The sequence below is a fragment of the Lodderomyces elongisporus genome, chromosome 2 (genome assembly GCF_030384665.1).
Source record: "Lodderomyces elongisporus chromosome 2, complete sequence".
NCBI classification, from domain to species: Eukaryota; Fungi; Ascomycota; class Pichiomycetes; order Serinales; family Debaryomycetaceae; genus Lodderomyces; species Lodderomyces elongisporus.
Genome location: NC_083674.1, coordinates 721280 through 741653, shown reverse-complemented (window position 1 = coordinate 741653; position 20374 = coordinate 721280). Strand labels below are relative to the sequence as shown.

The 20374-nt window shown below is 37.3% G+C and overlaps 8 protein-coding genes across 8 annotated transcripts; 6 read left to right on the top strand and 2 right to left on the bottom strand. All coding sequences in view use genetic code 12, as the record gives it.

Annotated features, from left to right (window-relative positions):
* Positions 1 to 354: 354 nt before the first annotated feature.
* Positions 355 to 3123, top strand: PVL30_001579 (uncharacterized protein; the record flags this gene model as incomplete). The annotated part of the gene is made up of 1 exon (XM_001526728.2): positions 355 to 3123. The coding sequence occupies one exon, from the start codon at positions 355 to 357 to the stop codon at positions 3121 to 3123; it is 2769 nt and encodes a 922-aa protein (XP_001526778.2).
* A 2109-nt stretch (positions 3124 to 5232) lies between these two features.
* Positions 5233 to 7917, top strand: PVL30_001578 (uncharacterized protein; the record flags this gene model as incomplete). The annotated part of the gene is made up of 1 exon (XM_001526727.2): positions 5233 to 7917. The coding sequence occupies one exon, from the start codon at positions 5233 to 5235 to the stop codon at positions 7915 to 7917; it is 2685 nt and encodes an 894-aa protein (XP_001526777.2).
* Positions 7918 to 8319: 402 nt separating this feature from the next.
* On the top strand, positions 8320 to 9393 carry PVL30_001577 (uncharacterized protein; the record flags this gene model as incomplete). The annotated part of the gene is made up of 1 exon (XM_001526726.1): positions 8320 to 9393. One exon carries the CDS (start codon positions 8320 to 8322, stop codon positions 9391 to 9393), a length of 1074 nt encoding a protein of 357 aa, XP_001526776.2.
* Positions 9394 to 9668: 275 nt separating this feature from the next.
* On the bottom strand, positions 9669 to 10271 carry PVL30_001576 (uncharacterized protein; the record flags this gene model as incomplete). Its single annotated transcript, XM_001526725.2, has 1 exon — positions 9669 to 10271. One exon carries the CDS (start codon positions 10269 to 10271, stop codon positions 9669 to 9671), a length of 603 nt encoding a protein of 200 aa, XP_001526775.2.
* Positions 10272 to 10933: 662 nt separating this feature from the next.
* On the top strand, positions 10934 to 11449 carry TOM20 (mitochondrial import receptor subunit tom20; the record flags this gene model as incomplete). Its single annotated transcript, XM_001526724.2, has 1 exon — positions 10934 to 11449. The coding sequence occupies one exon, from the start codon at positions 10934 to 10936 to the stop codon at positions 11447 to 11449; it is 516 nt and encodes a 171-aa protein (XP_001526774.1).
* Positions 11450 to 12161: 712 nt separating this feature from the next.
* On the top strand, positions 12162 to 13619 carry EXG2 (glucan exo-1,3-beta-glucosidase; the record flags this gene model as incomplete). The annotated part of the gene is made up of 1 exon (XM_001526723.2): positions 12162 to 13619. One exon carries the CDS (start codon positions 12162 to 12164, stop codon positions 13617 to 13619), a length of 1458 nt encoding a protein of 485 aa, XP_001526773.2.
* Positions 13620 to 14027: 408 nt separating this feature from the next.
* On the top strand, positions 14028 to 15110 carry HOM6 (Homoserine dehydrogenase; the record flags this gene model as incomplete). Its single annotated transcript, XM_001526722.2, has 1 exon — positions 14028 to 15110. The coding sequence occupies one exon, from the start codon at positions 14028 to 14030 to the stop codon at positions 15108 to 15110; it is 1083 nt and encodes a 360-aa protein (XP_001526772.1).
* Positions 15111 to 15347: 237 nt separating this feature from the next.
* Positions 15348 to 20237, bottom strand: IML1 (vacuolar membrane-associated protein iml1; the record flags this gene model as incomplete). The annotated part of the gene is made up of 1 exon (XM_001526721.2): positions 15348 to 20237. One exon carries the CDS (start codon positions 20235 to 20237, stop codon positions 15348 to 15350), a length of 4890 nt encoding a protein of 1629 aa, XP_001526771.2.
* Between the last annotated feature and the right edge of the window lie 137 nt (positions 20238 to 20374).

Below are 20374 nucleotides of genomic sequence, written 5' to 3'. Positions count from 1 at the left end.
AATTTTTTTTATTATTTATTATTTTTTTTAATTAATTTTTTTTTATATTGATATTTTGCAAATATTTATATCTTTCTCTGTTGCTTCATCTTAAACGGCACAAGACAAGAAACTCTGTAATCCATCCAAGATACACCAATTATATAACAGAAAAAGAAAGAAGAAAGAAACTTACTAAAGCAGCCAATAACTGGATACCTAAGCAACAAGACGATAGACTAGTATATTGATATATCCAGTGAAATTTCATCGAAAGAAAAGAAAAAAAAAAGAAAAAGAATAGAAAAGGTCTTGAATACTCTCTATTAGACATCTAATCAAAACCAAACAAAAAAAAACAACAACAACAACAACATGACTTACAAATCGGTATCACCATCACCACCGCTACTAAGTCCAAAACCAATATCGCGACTAAAGAATCATCGCACCATCCGCAAACTAAATCGCATTGCAAACTCCAAAATAGTCAGATTACTTCTAGTCTTTGTTATCTTGATCAACATTTTCTTAGCTTCAATAATAACATTCACAAACAAAAAGAAGATCTTGGGAGTTAAACTACCGCGAAGAAAGAAAAGCAACAAAGATGCCCAGCAACTATATCGTCTGTCCCGAGTTAGATTAGCAACAGCACCCAACCATAAACAAAACTATTACCAAGGCGGCGGAGGCGCATCCTACGAAGATATCCCCGTTATCATTGAAGTACCTCATGACCAAATTAGCTTTATCAACCCAACAACCAGACAATATGAACAGGAACAGATGAAAACACAGACAATGTATACTATACCAGAGGGTAAAAAGTATGAAGAATTAAACAACAAGGAAAAATTGCAATGGATGCTCCGCGAAATCAGCGAGGATAAGGAAAAGTATTGGTTGGCACATACTGAGCTCACTGATTACGAGATCAAGTTGCATGTTAAAGATTTTCTTTACGAAAATTGGATTGGCAAACCCGTATTGTTTTATGACCCAAGATTCACCTTATCTATATACTTATCTGAGTTGAGAAACCAGTACAAACGCAAACAAATGAACAAAAGCAAACAGGGCAAGCAAGATGATGATAAAAATAATAGCAACAACAACAACAATGATGATGATGATGACGATGACGATCCAGTAGTTGTTCCCTTTGCATGGTCTGATTGGGTGGACTTGACCATGTTGAACCAAGAATTGGTTAAACCTGAAAAAAAGAGGAAAACATGTGCATATATGAAGGCAACACATCATATCCCAACAAAGTATCCCGACTACTGTATCGATAATGTGGATGTAGTTCGCCAAGATTTGGATGAAATGCAATTGCAACTGGTTAACTATGTTCCCGGCTTTGCCGTAAAGACATCACCGACAAATAAGGCTTCAAACGAAGTGAGGATGCTCGAAGGTAAATCACATCTCCTAACATACGCCAAGAACCCAATGAGTATAATCTTTTTGAGCAAAGACGGAGTATACGAGGCCCAAGTCGATGGTAAGCAACGTATTGTTGATGGAAGCTTATTTGACAATTACTTGAAGGATAACAACATTGCACGAGACGAGCTGGAGATGATTACCATGAACCCCGTTAAAGAATTTGTTCATCTTGTAGAGCAAGTGCCTCCACAATTGATTAAACCTGAAGAAGATAGATATGGAATGGTTGCCACACTAAAAGAGCTAAATCCATTCCAATCTAAGGAAATATACCTCCCACCACTGGCATTCAACTATCAACAAGACAAGATTGACTTGCAAATTAAAGAGTATGAAAGCAGAATGAAGAAAGCTATGGGACTCGTTACCAATGAGTTGACTTTTGACCAGGAAGAGATATATAAACTTCGTCTTACAAGAAAAGAAAAATTGTACTATGACGGATTAAAGTATGCAAATAAGTTTCCACTAAAGAAGGAACCAACGCATTTCAGAATGGCAAGATTGAATTTTGGTAATGCCGAGAATGATCATGATGCAGGTTGGCACTACGAGTGGAGGTTTTTTAATGGTGCATTGAAATACTTAAAAAAAGGTTGGACCGAGGATGAGCTACAGATTAGAGAAAATGTCTTGTTGGATAGGATTTTGCGCAACTGGTTCAAGTTTGCCAATATGAAGGGTGTCATTTCCTGGATTGCACATGGTCCATTGTTGTCGTGGTATTGGGATGGGTTGCTTTTCCCATTTGACGAGGATATCGATATTCAAATGCCGGCATCTGACTTGGCCAGTTTTTGCAAATCTTATAATCAATCGTTGGTTGTTGAAGAAATCACTGAAGGTTTTGGCAAGTTTTTTATTGAATGTTCTTCTTTTGTGCATCATAGGGGCAAGTCGTTTAAGGAAAATCACATTGATGCTAGATTTATTGATATTGATACTGGGTCGTATATTGATATTACTGGGTTGGGGATTAGTGATTTACCTGTTCCCGAGAGGTATGAGTCTTTGATTTTACAGAATGAAGCCGAAGGTGTTCCAAGACAAGTTTATAATTGTCGATATCCACATTTCTACTCGCACGATGAGATATCACCATTGCGGTATACTATGTTGGGTGGTATTCCTGTATTTGTTCCCAATCAAATCGAGACCATTTTGCAACAAGAATACGAGCAAGGTTTGGAGAGTTATGAGTATGAAGGGTTCTTTTTTGTTGATGCTTTGGGACTCTGGATTCATCATAGCAAGATGGAGTTTTTGTTTCCCAATGAGGATTTGTACGCCAAAAAGGGAAGGAAAAAAGTAAAGAGCAATAGTAAGAACAAGAAGAATAAGAATGCAAACACCAATAACCTTGATATTGAAAAGTTTACGCGGTTGGTGAAGGGTATTACTGAGGAGCAAGTTGTGAAGTTGTTGGAGAATGATCAAGATATACTATTGGAGTACTATCTCACGAGACAAGCTACCAGTATACACAAGCAGGAGTTGACCCATTTGTTCCATATGGAGAATGGTACCAATACAGCGATTGGAGATATTTCCGGAATGAAGACGAATAGAGAGATTATGAATGATGGAGAGTACCATCGTTTAACTTCTAGTTTTAAATTCCAAAAGCCATTTAGGAGACCATTGTTTAATTACGAGCAAATCGATAGGCCAAGACACCATCAAGGCTAATTTGTGTGTGTGTGTGTGTGTGTGAGAGGGAGAAATGAGAGAGTAATAATAATAATAATAATAATAACAATAATAATGAGTAACCTCCCCATTCAGAAATCGGAACTTGGACACTTGTTTTTTGATCATTTTATAGTTTTCTAGTCTTTGATAGATTGTAAATTTTCCTTTTTTTTTTTATTTTCCCCCCAATGTTACTTTAATATATAACTAATTTTATGCAAATGTTGATATTGCTATTTGGTGTTGTAGTAGTAAGTTGTAATTTACCATACTTTTGAGAGATACTGGTAAAAGAAGAATATGTACTATTGAATTGTAATTAAGGCTAAATTGAATGTATAATCACGTGAATGAACCTGCCTCCACCCTCCCTTCTCTCTTTCAGACAGCTTTTGTGTTTAATCTAAATAGTAGAAATTAAAAAAATTAAAAAAAAAAAAAGAAATAAAAAAAAGGTAGTACAAAACAAAACGGAACAAAGCAATCTCAAAAATTTCTTTTTTTTTATTTTTTTTGCATTTTTTGCATTTATTTTTTTTTAGTTTTTTTTTTAATTTTTTGCATATTGTCAACACAGCGAGAGAAGAGATAAGCACAAAGATGTAGATGTAAATGTAGATGTAGACAATGCTGAGGTTGTTTGATAATGTTTTGTATTACAACTAGAGCACCTCCATTTTATCCAGGAACCATTACAAAAAAATTAATATGAAGGAGGGTGTTGAAGTGGTGGAGAAGATTGATAAGAAGAAAAAGTATTAGAATGAGACCAATTCACACAACCAGAACAAAAAAAAGAGATTTTTCAGTCCTTATTGTAAACCAATTAGATAGCCAACAATATCAAAATTATGAAATAAAATAAAAGTAAAAATACAACTTACAACAAGACCACACACAATAACAAGCAACAGAAAGAAATATATAGAAGAACATGGACAAATGTGTACAATATATATATATACTACCACTAAAGGTTCCTATTTCGCTTCATTGGTTCTTAATTTTGTAAAGGAGAAATTTTTTATATTTATTTTTATTTTTATTTTCATTTTTATTTTCATTTCCACTCTGAATCCTACAAAGCTGTACAATCAGAGTACTCTCTTCTTTTGAAATGGTGACAGATGAATTGCTTGCTGTAAATTTCATTACGAGGCAAGAAGAGAGAGAGAGAGAGAGAGAGAGAGAGAGAGAGAGAGAGAGAGAGAGAGAAACAATACGAGGTCCTTTATAAGAAGTTAATGGGAGATTAATATGTTGTAGGCTTTCGCTAGAATAAATGCCAAAACGCCAAAAAGAAGACAAAAACTTGGGATTGAAAAAGGAATTTTGCTTTCAAAAGTAAAATGTTATATATGGATTTGGGCTTGTGTGTGGGGGGGGGGGAGGTTCAACACAGGCAGATTGAAGAGTAAAGACAATACAAAACACAACACAACACAACACAACACAACAAGTGAATGAATATTAATTTTACAGTCACACTACCTCTAGCTGCTGGTGCTGAATAATACTTGATGATGTTTTTTTGGTTCTTGTGTTGCTTTTCTTTTATTTTATTTTTATTTTTTTATTTTTTGGCTACAGTTCAAAAAGTTTTTTTTTTCTTTTTTAATTTTTTTTTTTTAGTATTTTTACAACCAAATTCATTCTAATCACAAGACCATCATCAATTTTTGAAATCCAGCCAAAGTATACACTCTTTTCTTTTAAACAATATAACTGGAATACTCTGTTCTTTCAACGATTACAGGATAGGAAAAAGAGGATTTTGGCTTGCCATTAAGAAAAGAAGCAACTCAACTTTAGACTAAATTTGTATATATATTCTACTAACTAATTAGTCAAAGGGTCTTACAACACCACAACATTTGTGTTGAATATTCGCACAGCCTTCTTTCAATCATCTGTATACCAATACCACCAACACCCCACAACAGAAACAATTACATTCCATATATTTGCATCATATAAACATTTTTTTTTCACTTTTTTTTTCATTTTCATCTTTGTTTCTTCTTTCATCTTTTTTCCTTTTTTTTAGCATTCATCAAAATCTAATCAGCATCTAGTTATCTTTTCCATCTAACAATTCTCATAAGAATGATTGAAATCAAAATACTCAAAAACATATTCATATTTGTACTATTCATCAATATATTCTACTTTATCAAAGTGTACAGACAAGAAGAAGATAGGATACGACTATTGGCAATCAAACATGCTACATCGATAGACTACACCACAGACGACCAGATTGAGTTTGATCGACTGAAGGAATACCACTTGCTCGACACCAAACAAAAAATTGCATACTTGTTGGATAAAGTTCGAGAAAACCAGGACCACCATTACTGGCTAGCCGATGTCTCAGTGGAGCAGCCATCAGTCGAGATAAACCCCAGGGATTATCTACCACCCACTGAACACCATACCAATACATGGCAGAACAAATCTGAACTTTTTTACGAGCCAAGATTTACATTGGCTCTTTACCTAGATGAACTAAAACATCAGCTACAAACATATAACCCACAGAATGAAAAACAAAACGATCACTTGATTAGAATGCCATTTGCTTGGTCGGATTGGGTAGATTTGACAATGCTCAATGAAGAGATTTTAAAACCAATCGACGAGAGAAGGGATTGTAAATCATTACAACAGAAAGCCAATAAGAAGACAAAGTACCCACGTTGGTGTAAGAACTTGGTGGACTTGGATGACGAAAAAGTGGAAGAAATTGGGTTAGCAAGAGACGATATGCCAGGATTCATTGTTATGGACTCACCAATGAATAAAGCACACCACAAGGAAGTTATGTTGCAAGGTAAAGGCTATCTTTTGACAACGCAAGAAAACCCAATCTCAATGATTTTCCTTACAAAAGACGGCACATACGAAACACAATTAACCGGAACAAGAGAACGTATAGTACGCACAGATTTATTTGCAAAGTATTTAGCAAGAAGAAACATTGACCCAACAAAGGAAAATTTGGACAACATTGTGCTCAACCCACAAATGGAGTTTAATGCACTTTTGAATACCGTGCCAGCTAGACCATTGAATATCGATGATGATATTCACAAAATGAGACAAACCACTAGACAGACGGAATTTAATGTCTCTCGTGAATTACATTTGGACAAGGATGCATTTCATTACAGACAGGATGCCATCGACGAACAGATTAGTGATTACGAAATTAGACTTAATAAAATCGAGGAATCCATGACCAATGAGTTGAGATACGACCCTAAAGTAATCGAGGAAAATAGACTAAACAGACACGAGATTAACCATTATAATGGGTTGAAAACTGCAAACAAGTATCCGGTTGCAAAAGAGCCTACATATTATAAGTTGGCAACATTGAAAAAAGACAAGACCAACAAAGATGCTGGTTGGCACTATGAATGGCGGTTTTTCAATGGGGCTTTACGCTACATTAAAGATGAAACATGGACCACCGAACAATTGGAAGTTCGAGAACAAATCATCTTGGACAGGTTATTGCGTAATTGGTTTCGATTTGCAGAAGAGAAGGGTATTATTTCCTGGATTGCTCATGGCCCTTTACTTTCATGGTACTGGGATGGCCTCATGTTCCCATTTGATATCGATATCGACATTCAGATGCCGAGCTCCGAGTTGAATAGATTGTCTGCAAACTATAACATGACATTGGTGATTGAAGATATTAATGAAGGGTTCGGCAAATACCTCATTGATTGTGCCACATTTCTTCATCATAGAGACTTGGCGGCCAAGGACAACCACATTGATGCGCGATTTATTGACGTTGATACAGGTACATATATCGACATTACCGGTATTGGTATAAACAATGAGAAACCCCCACCGGAATACTCGGGCTATATTCGCTCGAAGCAGCGCAAAGGTGAATCAGTCGAGCTCTACATGGATAGAAGGAAGCATTGGCTAAATTTTGAGAAAATTAGCCCATTGCACTATTCAATGATTGGTGGTGTACCAGTTTATGTACCAAACGATGTTATGTCTATGCTAAATAATGAATATTCTGGTGGTACAAAGTCCTTGTATTTTGATGGTTACTATTATGTTCCCTGCTTGCGCCTTTGGTTGCAAGCAAACAAAGTGAAATCAATCTTTAAGCCAGAACAGTATGAGTCCAAGACCAAGGAAGGGGAACGTGAAAAATTGATATCATTAATCAAAAATCTTGATGATGAAGGGAAATTGCGACTTTTGGAGTTGAACGAGGATGTGTTGATTGAATATTATCTTACGCATAAGATTACGTCATTGCACGAAGTGGAAAAGAAGTTTATGCTTGATCACTCTTTGCAGCAACTGATGTTTGACTTGCTGGAAAAAGTGGCGTACCATGAGTTGACATCGAGGTTCAAAATGGGCTCACCATTGAGGAAAAGTTTGTACGATTTTGAGTACTTTGATAGACACAAACATATGAGCAGGCCGATGCCAGTGGAGGAAGACGAGGAGACGATTACAGAGTCTGATGGAATAGCACGCTTGGTCAATGCGAAAGAGTATCTCAAGCAGCAGCAGCAGCAGCAGCAGCAACAACAACAACTACTAGAACAAGAACCAGAACAGGCAGCACAGGCAGCACAGGCACTACAAGCACCACCACAACAAGAACAATCTCATTTACAAGAGATTGAAGTTAGCCATGAAGAACAAACTGGCGTAGATGCTAGCGGTAATGTTATCTCGTATGCAAAGGGATACGTAGAGCAAGGTAACTACGCAAATGTTCCTCAACCTGTACCTGCATAATGAAAAAAGATATAAACACTTTTATCACTATTTTATAGTTTTTCCATTTTTTTACTATTTTTTCATCAAGGCGGTTTTATCTAATGAGTAGAGGGAATTGTTATACTGTAATATAAATTGCTATCGTAAAGTTATACCGTGTTATGGTATTCACTATAGACTCTATTTTTCGCTTTCTCTCGTTTCTCGTTTCTTGTTTCTCTTCTCGCTTTTCCCTTTTCCCTTTTTTTTAGTTGTAATTTTTTTTCCCTTTTCAACTCCCGCAAAAAAAATAATAATCGCATAGTAGCTGCCAGATGGTATAATTGCGCAGCCATAGGTTTTGCCAGAGAGTCTTTTGAGAGGCACAATCACGAATAGAAACAACAATTTATAGAGTACCCTGAATTATCTCGATAAACGATGTTGCAACCACTTCGAAAAAGCTTAGTAAAGTCCTCGATACAATGTGTTGCTTCCAGTGTTATGAGAAGGTCATACGCAGTGACGTATACGAAGCTGGGGACGCGGAAAGCCGCGTCAAACTCTACTTCCACTAGAACTACAGCCACAACTACCTCGAAGAGTCCAACTCCAAGTGGTTCATCAAGGGTAGTTAAAAAACCAATTATCCAACAGGTGTCAAAGGACGAAAGTGGGGCAGATGCCACAACTACCAATATTGATGGTGATACTGTTGCTGCTGCGGATACGGAGAATGCAAAATCCGAATCGGTTGTGGATACAAGCTCGGATTCTGCTCCCAAGAAACGGGGGTTAAAGCCTTCGTCCACAACCAGTAAGACCATACCCGTTAAAAGGTCGACTGCTAGTACTACATCTGCATCTACACTGACATCTTCCAGAATGTCAAAACCTGAAGCGGTACCTATAGAAGAACTAAACCTCAATGATGGTCCACTGGCAAGTTCCCTCACTAGTTCTAGTAGTAGTTCCAATAATCTGAGTATTGATTGGGCCGATTCGTTTCATGGTATTGGGTCTCAATCTTTTTCGCGTGAAGTTATTGATATTTTACTTGCACCTATTTCAAAAGACGATATCGAGATTAAACCTGATGGGATTCTTTATTTGCCGGAGATTAAGTATCGTCGAATTCTTAATCGCGCATTTGGACCCGGTGGATGGGGGCTTGTGCCACGTACTTCGACGCTTATCACACCAAAACAAGTCTCGAGAGAGTATGGCTTGATATGTAATGGTCGATTGGTTAGTATTGCTCGTGGTGAGCAAGATTTCTTTGGTGGGGGTGAGAAGGTCACCACGGCTTTGGAAGGATGCAAGAGCAATGCTTTAATGAGATGTTGTAAAGACTTGGGGATTGCTAGTGAATTATGGGACCCGGGTTTTATTAGAAAGTGGAAGGAGCGATATTGCGAAGAGGTATTTGTTGAACACGCGGTGACAAAGACGAAGAAAAAATTGTGGAAATTAAAGTCACTGCCCAAGTTCGGCCATCCTTACAAGCAATTGTAAGGTGAAAGTAAAGAAGGTTAGAGATTTGTAGACAATATAGTGGAAAGAAAGTATACTTTGTCATGGGAGGAAAAGAAATCGAGATTTAGAACTGTAAATATGTTTATATATATTTGTGTGTGTGAGTGTGTATATGTTTATATATATATAAGAGAAAGAAACAGAATGAAGGAATGGAAGCAGCATTCTCAAAACACTATTTCGAATGATTTTATAGTCTTTTATATTGATGGTAATGTACATATGTGAACTAGATAGTGTGTGGTATTCCTAGTCTATGGTTTAAAGATACCACGTCCAACACCCAAATCCTGTACTGTTTGAGTGATTGGTCTTCTTTGCCAAATATCCCAAAACTCTTGCTTTGGCAAGTCCTTGTCTGTTTGGTCCAATTCGTATTTGGCATTGGCCTTGGCACTACTGGTTGATTGCGCCCAATATGCTCTGTCTGCAATAGTACCCAACGACGTACCAAATGCAGCGGTTAAGATCTTGTGTTTTGGTGGCATTGATCTGAAAGCGGTGGTCAACACAATGGTATTCGCTGCAGTAAGACCCCAAAAAGTGTCCCAACAATCATTCTTTTCTCTCAAATTGGCTACAGAGCTTTGTACACCTTTGGCAATGGTGAAGAATGCAACCGCCGAAAGCGGAATCTCAATCTTAAAAGTGGCTCTTTTCCAAATGTACAAGAACGCATATGCACCCACAGTGGAGTAAAATCCAAAACGGAATATCTGTGTCACTTCCTTTCTTGTATCTATAGGATGCCAGTCTGGGTAACCAAGACCGCGTGAGAAATTGCCTAGTGGGTTTGGGTATTTGTTGGCTGCTTCGGGGAGTGGCGCAACTTCTACAACTTCTATCTGTTCTGGCATCTTTAAAGAAGGGAGGATGGTGGGTGGTAAGAAGGTTTTCGGATGTGAATGTGAATGTGAACGTGGATGTGGATTAGGAGTAAATATATGAGGGGAGCTCTTCTTTTTGGATCCTGGATTTCTTGTCTATTTTTTCGAACTACATTGGTTTGTCTATTTTCCTTGTTTGTCTTTCCCTCTTTCTTTCTCTTACTATAACATTTTGCATAGAAAAAAAAAATATGTGTAGTGTCTAGCCCAATCATATGGAAATTATTTATAACAGTGCGATTAGCACCTATCTGACAAAGTCAACCATATATTACTCAACTAGGCAGTCTACAATTTGGCACACTTGCACACACATACAACCTCTTTCTTGTAGCTTACAACTGTCTCTTACATCATCATCATCATCATCATCATCAGACAAAAAAAAAAAAAATAAAAATAAATAAAATCCAACTGCTCCAAAATTTCGTCTGCAAAAAAAGGAAAAGCAAAAAAAGGAAAAGCGAAAAAAAAAAAGCGTCAAAGGATTGAAAAAAAAGAAAAAATTCCCGATCTGAATAAGGCGAATCCAAGTTTCTAGTATACTTTTCTTTCCTTTTCTTTCCTTTAATTTAATTCAATCTTTAACCATATTATATAAAACATATATTCTACCTACATCCAATAGCATCATGAACAAAGCATTAGCCATTACCGGAGTAGCTGCCACTGCAATTGCAGGCTATGCAATCTATTTTGATTACCAGCGTAGGAATTCTAAACAGTTTAGAAAATCATTAAAGAAGAAAGCAGTTAAACAAAAGAAGATCCAAGAACAACACGAGAAAGAGACAAAGCAATCTAAATTGGATGCCGTTAAGACAGCATTATTAGCTGATTTGAAAGAAAACCCTATTCCAACTGATTTGACCGAGAGGGAAGCATTTTTCATGGAACAAGTTGCAACTGGTGAACAAAAAGCTAAAGATGACTCCATAGCTGCTGCCATTTGCTTTTACAAGGCTTTGGCCGTCTACCCTAACCCAACCGATATTCTTGGTGTATACCAGAAGACAGTGCCCGAAGATGTTTACGAATTGGTCGTGATGATGATAGCCGTTTACCCACCAGCTTCGGTTTCGAGTATATTGAGCAAAGGCGGACCAAACCCTGCAGACGTGAAACCAACTGAAGAGGATTTAGATTAAGGAACTGGAAGAGAACAAAGCAGATGATTAGATGAAGACGAAGACGAAGAAGACGAAGACGAAAAAGAAGACGAAAAAGAAGACGAAGACGAAAAAGAAGACACAATGGTAAATGTGGTTATATAAGAAGAATGTGTGGAAAATATGTAGATACGATTTCTTTGATCAGATAATAAGAAAATGCCGATTAGAATGTGTTTTCGATATTGAACTTAATAATGTTTTTGTTTTTCTTTAACTTGATTGATACAGTATATAATAATACGGTTAATGCATGCGATTGATTATCACTTTTATTAGAAAATCGTACCAAAAAAAAAAAGTAAATAAATATTCAAATATATATACTAATGGCAAAGTAGCAAGTATTATTTGGCTAATCACACCATCATATACTGTTTCATCTACATATAAGCCTATAATCATATATGAAGTCTACTTCAACATCTAAACTATGATTCTATCGATACTGTCACATTGTTTTTCTTTTCTTTTTTTATTTTTTTGGAAAATGAAGCGACGTTTGCCGCGGCTCCCGCCATTTGTAGAGCAGCACAAAATCTCTGCTTGCATTTTTAAGCTCGAGAACATTTTTATTAAGGCTCTAAACACTAGAAAGCAGTAGAGGCTTATTTTACTTTTATTTAATTTATTTAATTTATTTGATTTATTTGATTTATTTGTTTGAAATTTTTAATATGCAATTTGGATAATGGTTCTAAATAACTACTTTCTTTGGCTTACATTGGCATTCGTTCTCACGGTCTCCGATGCTGCAGAAAGCACACCTGCCACAAACACAACCGATTTCCAATACAAGGGTATTAGCATAGGTGGGTGGTTAGTTTTAGAACCATACATCACTCCGTCATTGTTCAACAAAACACTTAATGAGAATGAAACATCAAGTGAGATACCCGTAGATGAGTATCATTTTTGTGAGAAATTGGGCAAGAAGGAAGCTAGCAAAAGACTTGAAGAACATTGGCTGACTTTTTATAACGAGACCGATTTCCAAGAGATTAGACAACACGGGTTGAATATGGTGCGCTTGCCCATTGGCTATTGGGCATTTGAGCCCATGGACGATGACCCATATGTCATGGGCGCACAAGATTACCTCGATAAAGCAATTGAGTGGAGTGCTGAAAACGATTTAAAAGTCTTGATTGATTTGCATGGTGCACCCAATAGTCAAAATGGGTTCGATAATTCAGGATTGAGAAACATTGGATATCCCGGATGGCAAAATAAGACAGAATACGTTGATCACACAATCAAAGTGTTACAGCAAGTATATGCAAAGTATGGCGGTGAAAATTACAGTGATGTAGTGATTGGGATCGAGGTCTTGAATGAGCCTTTCGGACCAAAGTTGGATATGACAGATTTAAAAAAGTTCTACATCGATACTTATAGAGATGCAAGAGAGATTCAAACAGTGAATAATTCCATCTTTTTCCACGATGCTTTTCAAAGTATAAGTTACTGGGATGATTTTTTAACAAAGGGTTCGGTAAAGTACCAAAACCACACCAACAGCACCAACGGCACCAACAGCACCAACCACACCAACAGCACCAACGGCACCCGTATCGACAAGGTTGAGTTTAACAACATCTATATAGATCACCATCATTATGAAGTATTCGGAAACGTTGTTGCTGATAACGTCACTCAACATCTCAACAATATTGTCAACTACTCTAAAGACATTGCAAAAGAAAAGCATAGGGCCATTGTAGGAGAATGGTCGGCCGCATTGACTGATTGCTCACCTTGGCTCAATGGTGTAGGGTTGGGCTCACGGTATGAAGGGACAGATCCATATGATAATGATCGAGTTGGAAATTGCAATATAATCAATCGCTCTGGTAAAAAATGGACAAAAGAGCAGAAGAAAGATCATCGAAGATTTGTTGAAATGCAATTGTATCAATATTCTCAAAATACGAATGGCTGGATATTCTGGTGTTGGAAAACCGAAGGCGGGGCAATTGAGTGGGATTTTAGACAACTAGCTGATTTAGAGATCATCCCTCAACCATTGGATAACTACAAATATGTCAAAAATGGAGTTGATATTAGTGCTGCTGCAAGGGTATATATGAGCAGTCCCTATCTGCTCATGACATTTTGTTTGCTAACAACATTAATGGTATTTTACTAGAGAATAAGTCTTGGTAAAAATTCATATTATGTATAAGCAAATATCTATACACTTCTTAAATCATACCCTGTTTAGCGTTTTTTCTTTTCTTTTCGCTTCTTTTCCTTTCTTTACAGGTGCTTTCTTTTCCTTATGTTTCGTTAATTTTTTTTTTTGCCTTTTCGCTTTTGTTAATTTTTTTCTTCTTTTGCAACCAGCGCGGTAGCGTGTCCCCTTCCCAGTCTTCTTTGCGGAACCGGCAGCTTTGAATTTTGTCCTGACTCACCACGTCCCACAATTAATTTTCACAAAACTTCTCACTCACGACTCTTGCACAGTTTGATACCACTTGTCTTTTCAGTCTTTGTACTGACACATAATATTATCTACAACCAAATAAAGCAAAAATAAAGAATAAATAAAAATATTATGGTTAAATCGGTCAATGTTGCCATTATTGGCTCAGGTGTTGTTGGTTCAGCTTTTATCAACCAATTGAACAACTTGAAAAGTAAAATCGCATACAATGTTGTCTACTTGGCCAGATCATCAAAGGAGGCACTTTACAATAAAGACTACAAACCAGTCGATTTAGCAAGCTATAAAACTGCTTCAGCAGAACCAGTATTGGGCTTGGATGATTTAGTAGTTTACTTAAAAGGTGCTCATAAACCAACTATTCTTGTTGATAATACTTCAAACGAAACCATTGCAAACTACTATCCTACTTTTATTAAGGAAGGAATCTCAATTGCTACCCCTAACAAAAAGGCTTTCTCCTCTTCATTGAAGATTTGGAATGATATTTTTACAAATGCCGAGCAAGATGGTGCTGGACTTGTGTACCATGAGTCAACTGTGGGCGCGGGTTTACCCATCATTGGTCCATTAAAGGATTTAGTTTTGACTGGTGATAAAGTTGAAACTATTGAAGGTATCTTTTCCGGAACCTTATCTTATATCTTTAATGAGTTCTCTACTCCAGAGAAAGCCGAGAAAGTCAACTTTTCCGATATTGTTACCAAGGCAAAGAACTTGGGCTACACCGAACCAGACCCTAGAGACGATTTAAACGGGTTGGATGTTGCTAGAAAAGTTACAATTTTGGCACGTATCTCTGGCTTTGAAGTCGAGAGCCCAACGAGTTTTCCGGTTGAGAGTTTGATTCCTAAACCATTAGAATCAGTTGCTAGTGCTGACGAATTTTTACAAAAATTACCAGAATATGACTCCGAAATTCAAAAAGTTAAGGACGAAGCCTTTGCCGAGGGTAAAGTGTTGAGGTTCATTGGAAAAGTCGACTTCAAGAACAACAAGGTATCAGTTGAGATTGGAAAGTACCCATTCGATCATCCATTTGCGTCATTGAAAGGAAGTGACAATGTTGTTGCCATCAAAACAGACAGATACCCTAACCCATTGATTATCCAGGGTGCAGGTGCAGGTGCAGAGGTTACAGCCCATGGTGTCTTGGCTGATACTGTAAAGATTGCTGAAAGAATTGCTAACTGATAATTACATTATTATTTTTTCTTTATTAAGATGTAACTGAAAATATTCTTTTTTTTTTGTTCTTTTTTCTTTTTTCTTTTACTGAATTTAGCTTTTTCTTTTAGCTCCTTGTTTTTTTTTTTTTCATGTTGAATATTTGCTTTGTTTACCATAAGTATACTGTGAGGCAAAAAAACAAAATGAGCGCTATTAAGTGCAGTTTACTAAGCTTTATATACAATATCTTGATCTCACATTTTAATCTACTTGTGTAATATTGCCTTGCTCAGTCCAGCTGAGTTTAGCGTCCTGGAACAATGCCCTCAAACCTTCGGTGTCCTGGCACGCGGCTCTAAAATTCATCATGATTCGTTGCGAGTCAAGATGAATGGCTCTTGCAGCCGATTCATGATCGCCACTAGGTGAGCTAGAGGAGCTAACACGAATCAAGTGCATGTTGTTTGGCGCTAGAAAAAACTCTCCATTATCCCTCAACTCAATTATGTAAAAACCAGTTTTGTGGATGAATTGGGCATACTGAAAAGTTGGCTTTCCCCAACTGTATACTATATCGATGTTATCCTTCAGAAAAAACGATGATGTTCGATTATCCAAAAGGAAATCAAACTTTTTGAGAAAATACAAATGGTAATAATATCGATCAGCTGAGAAGATCTTATCATCAACAAATTCCGGATCCTCCCATGGATTAAGCAGAAGTTTTACCTCAACAAATGAATGGAATGGGCTGATTTGTGGAATTGAGCACAATTCTTTCCACGGCGTTTCAACCAACTTTAAGCCATGTCTTTCGCACAACCGTGACCACGCAGCAATATTATCCTCAATAAATTTATTAGTAGTATTAAGCCATTGTAGCCTTATATGGTAACAATGCTCGGGATTGTGAACCCGATCATAATGTACTGTAATCAACTCAGGCCTAAAAGACCTCTTCAAAGGATCAACATCGAATTTAATGGACCTTCCCAAAATAAATTTTCTTCTTTTTCGACCAGTTGAATCAGCTAAAGAAGTGTTTTCGGATCCCAAGTTTTGCGACGAGGTAATCTTTGTCAACCCCAGAATCAGTGTCAATCCCAAACCAAGCCCATCTTGGCTTTGAATTTTAGGTGATGCAGAAATTTTTGTACTTGCAACAGCAGTATTGTTAGTATTTGTATTAACATTACTAGTGTTACTACCAGTAGTAGTTGGATCTTCCTTTTTTGCAAGCCAAGAGCTACGATTCAGTTTTTCACGTTTCTCAAAATATTGAGGTTCAAATTCGTAAAAATAATAACCATCAATAAAGCCGTGTCTCAGCTCAACATGCTTGAATAGACCTTTGTTCAATAAACTTTGACCATAAACAACTGCATCTTCTCTTTCATCTATATCCTCAAAACAATCCACTAACCATGTCACGAGCTCGCTACCAATGAAACATTGCAAGTGTTTTTTGAAATGCCAGTTACGATCAACTAAGTTCAACCCAGTTTGCTGATTTTGCAACTCCAGCGCCAACTCCGATAAACCAATACTTTTGGTAAAACGCATATTCTCAGGGATCATCAATGTTGGTTGAGTACCGGTAATGTCGTAGTTTTCAGCTTCATTGTTTAGAAATTCATACAAATTACCAGTATAGAAGATAATTTCTGAACCACGATCTGATTTAGCATTAGTACTTTTGGAGGATTTGCCTTTTTCAATCAGCGAGATCAATTTGCGCAAGCCCTCAACTCTAATTTCCTCAGCAGTCAACTTTTCATTTGACAAGAAATATGCATTTTTGGGGATCTCTGTTGGCAATACAACAAATTTCATCTTGTGGAACTCCTTTTTCGACTCTGGCATGGCTTCTTCAAATCCAGCCATGTACTGATCAAATTGGTTCCAGTTATATGTTTGTGGCAGTGATTCAAGAGCATCAATTTGAGCAGGAGTAAACTCGTCAGCATATCTTGTTCTAATCAATGGATGGTAAGGTTGCTGCTGTCGCATTCCCAAAGTAATCTTATTGTTGTAATTGTTGTCATTGCCGTCACTGTTACTGTTAACGTTACCGCTGCTACTGCTGTTATCACTGATTCCATTTCGCTGTTCATGTTTGTCTTTTTCTTGAATTTTTTTACGATACAATTGGACGTACAAATTGCCGTTATAATCACAAAATATACGATGAATTTCGTTGTCAATGGACATGTAAACTCTAGCTCCTAAACAATCGCCAGAAGAAGGGAAGTATTTAAAGATACATTCAGCGTTACCAGAAGGTTTCCTCTCCATTTCGGCTTTTCTTACCCTTCCGCCATAACAGATTTGAAAACCCAACAATAAACGGAGTTGTATCATTTCCCTCATCAAGTCGGAGGTGGATTTAAGTTCCAAATAGTTATCAGGACTCAAATATACAGAATAGATTTGAAAAGTGTACTCGTCTTGTAATTGTTGCTGGGATGGAAAGGATGTGGTAAATATTGGTAATGCTGCCGGCGCTTGGAAAGAGCGCCATTTGATAATTTTGCGCCTTACATTCTCCGGGAACAAATTGCTCCATCTATTTAGCGGTGTTCTTCTCATCACATCCGTTGTCACGGCTCTTGATGGATTTTCTATATCTGTCCAATACATCGAAAATGGAGACTGAGGTTCTTCTTCTACGAGAACTGGTGTCATTGTTCTTTGCAGAAACTCAAGATCGGAGGTGTGCAGACGTCTAATTTGCAGTAGCTCGCTGTCTTTTCGGGAAAATAATATATCGTTTCTTATCGCTCTAGGAGAATTTCGGTGAACAAGAAGATTTTTAGCTTCAAATACTGCACCTGCACCTGTACCATTACTCGTTGCCAAGTCTTTATTTGTATTTGCATTTGCATTTGCACTTGCATTTGTAGTCACCCTTGAGTTCGCAGGCGCTCCTGCAGTGGCAGCATTCACGTCATAACCACGATCTTTCATACTGGCATTCTTGCTCAGAGTAGAACTCCTTGACAGAGTTGTAGGTTTATCCTCGCTGTGCTTGTTGATGTTATATAGTGACGTGAGAGCTGACGTCTCCGCTGCAGTTTGTGCAACCATCCCGGTTGCAGAGGATGTTGTTGTTGAGCCACTTACAGGCAAAAGTGACGTTCGGTCGTTGAAGATTAATGACAACGTAGCCTTGGAATTCTTTACCGCAGGTACTCTCAACCTTGATTCATCAACACCTTCATCTGTTTGCTCGTGCCCATTACTACCATTTGCTTGACTCTCATTTTCAGTAGTATGTTTGATCGGTTTGAAAATATTATCATCGTAATTATCCATTATTTTTGAAATGTTATGCGAATTCTGTTGATCATGATCAAGATGAGGACGAGGAGAAAATGAAGAAGAAGAGGAGGAGGAGCCAGGGAGTGGAGTTGGAAGATGTTTTGAAGAATAATGAAGATGAGAACGATGTGGAAGTTGCATATTGAAATGATATCTGGGAATCTTTGCCTCACTTATTTCATTTTCCATTACTCCCATCATCTGCAATTCATAAATCTTACACCTTGGTATCCACTGGGTAGAGTCATCTTGTTTGCCCTTGAAGAAAGAGACATCACACCAGTTAGGGACACAATGGCAAAGTTTTCCTTCTTTATTGAATCGAAAAAGTGGTGTGACGTGTAAAGGAGGTTGGCTGAGACAAATGATATCTAAACTGGTATCAATACTTGAAATCTTACGACTAGTGTTCAAAAGCAATTGGTAGTCAACATCAAATAAACTTGTTCCTGCAGTTACCAAGATAAAATGATTGAGCGAATGGCGCAAGTCCGTGTTTCTAAATCGATCATTAAGCAAGACAAGTCCCACATTAAGAGCTTCAAGTATATTTCCTTTGACTGCAGGTAGAATCTGTCCTTGCATGACATAGTTGTTATTGCTGTTGCAATTGTCGTTATTTGCTAAATCAATTTCTTTGTTTGCATCCATCTCTTTATGCTCGGGACTGAGCAAGATATCTCTTTTAAAGTTGGCAAACTCGAGTCTTAGACTAGCCATGATCCGATCCCAATACAATATATTCACCTGGTCAACCACCACCCTGTAATAATCGCGTCTTTTTGGTGGTCTTTGTCCAGGGTCCAATTGTAACCACGGAATGTTTGTCAAATCAATGCTTGTAAATAAAACAATGGTTATAGAATGGTGAGTTCCCTTTTCGCGCCAACGTCGAAATATTTTAGGAAACAAATTATTGATGAGTTTGTGAAACATGATTTCTCCATTTTCTTCAAAGTTCCACATTTCTTGGGACAATTGAAGTAAAACAGTAAGCTTTGCGCTTTCACTTCTAAATATAATCTTTGTTTCTTCATTGACGTAGCCCGAGAATATTCTTTTTCCATTCTTGTAAATGCACTTGACTATTCCGATTCTTGACCCAAGGAACTGGAGTCTTTGATCGAGGTGACAACACTTGGAGACTAAAGATGAAGAAAATTGCCACATTGCATCTCGCGACATATTGACATCCTTGATAAAAATCTCCATGGAGTCGATTGCCAACTCATTAGCATCTTTGACTCTTTTAACGTAAACAGCTGTCCTTGGAGCCACGTCCAAAATTTTCTGAAACGGGTTCGATTGAAGTGAGAGTTGGAAAGTATGCAGTTTGGATCGTTCTGATGATGGCGAGTCTGTAGCTTCATTATGTTCCTTGATATTAGTACGACTCAACTTAAACACTAGCTTCTTATTAGTGCCTTCATGTTGAACACTTTGCACTTCAATAACATCACCTGGTCGTAACCCCTTTGGGTAAATGTTTTGATCAATGACAATCTCTTCTTGTGACGTACGTGGTTCATGAAACCATAAGCTAGCGGTAACTGGTAAAGTTTCAACAAATGGCTCGGAAGGAATTTGATCTTTTTCTGGGACTGCTTTAAATGCTTTACCATTCTCACCATTATCAATAACCAAGTCAGACCTACCGTGTTCTTTTGGGTTCTGTTTGGAGATTATTTTGTTCGAACCAATAGTTAAACTCGCATGGTTCGACGCCATAAACCTGGGTCTTGGGGCAATTGTATTGGATGTACCAAATTGAGACTTGGGCGATTCATTGATACTACGCGGTCGAGCATTAATAAGTCTACTGTGTTGCATATTCTATCTGGCATCAATAACGTTTTGGCATGTATCTTTCTCTGGATTTTAATTTTGATTTTGATTTCAATTCATTTTTTATTTTTTTTATTCTATATATATTTTTAATTCTGTTTATGGATCGTTTTAACCGCACT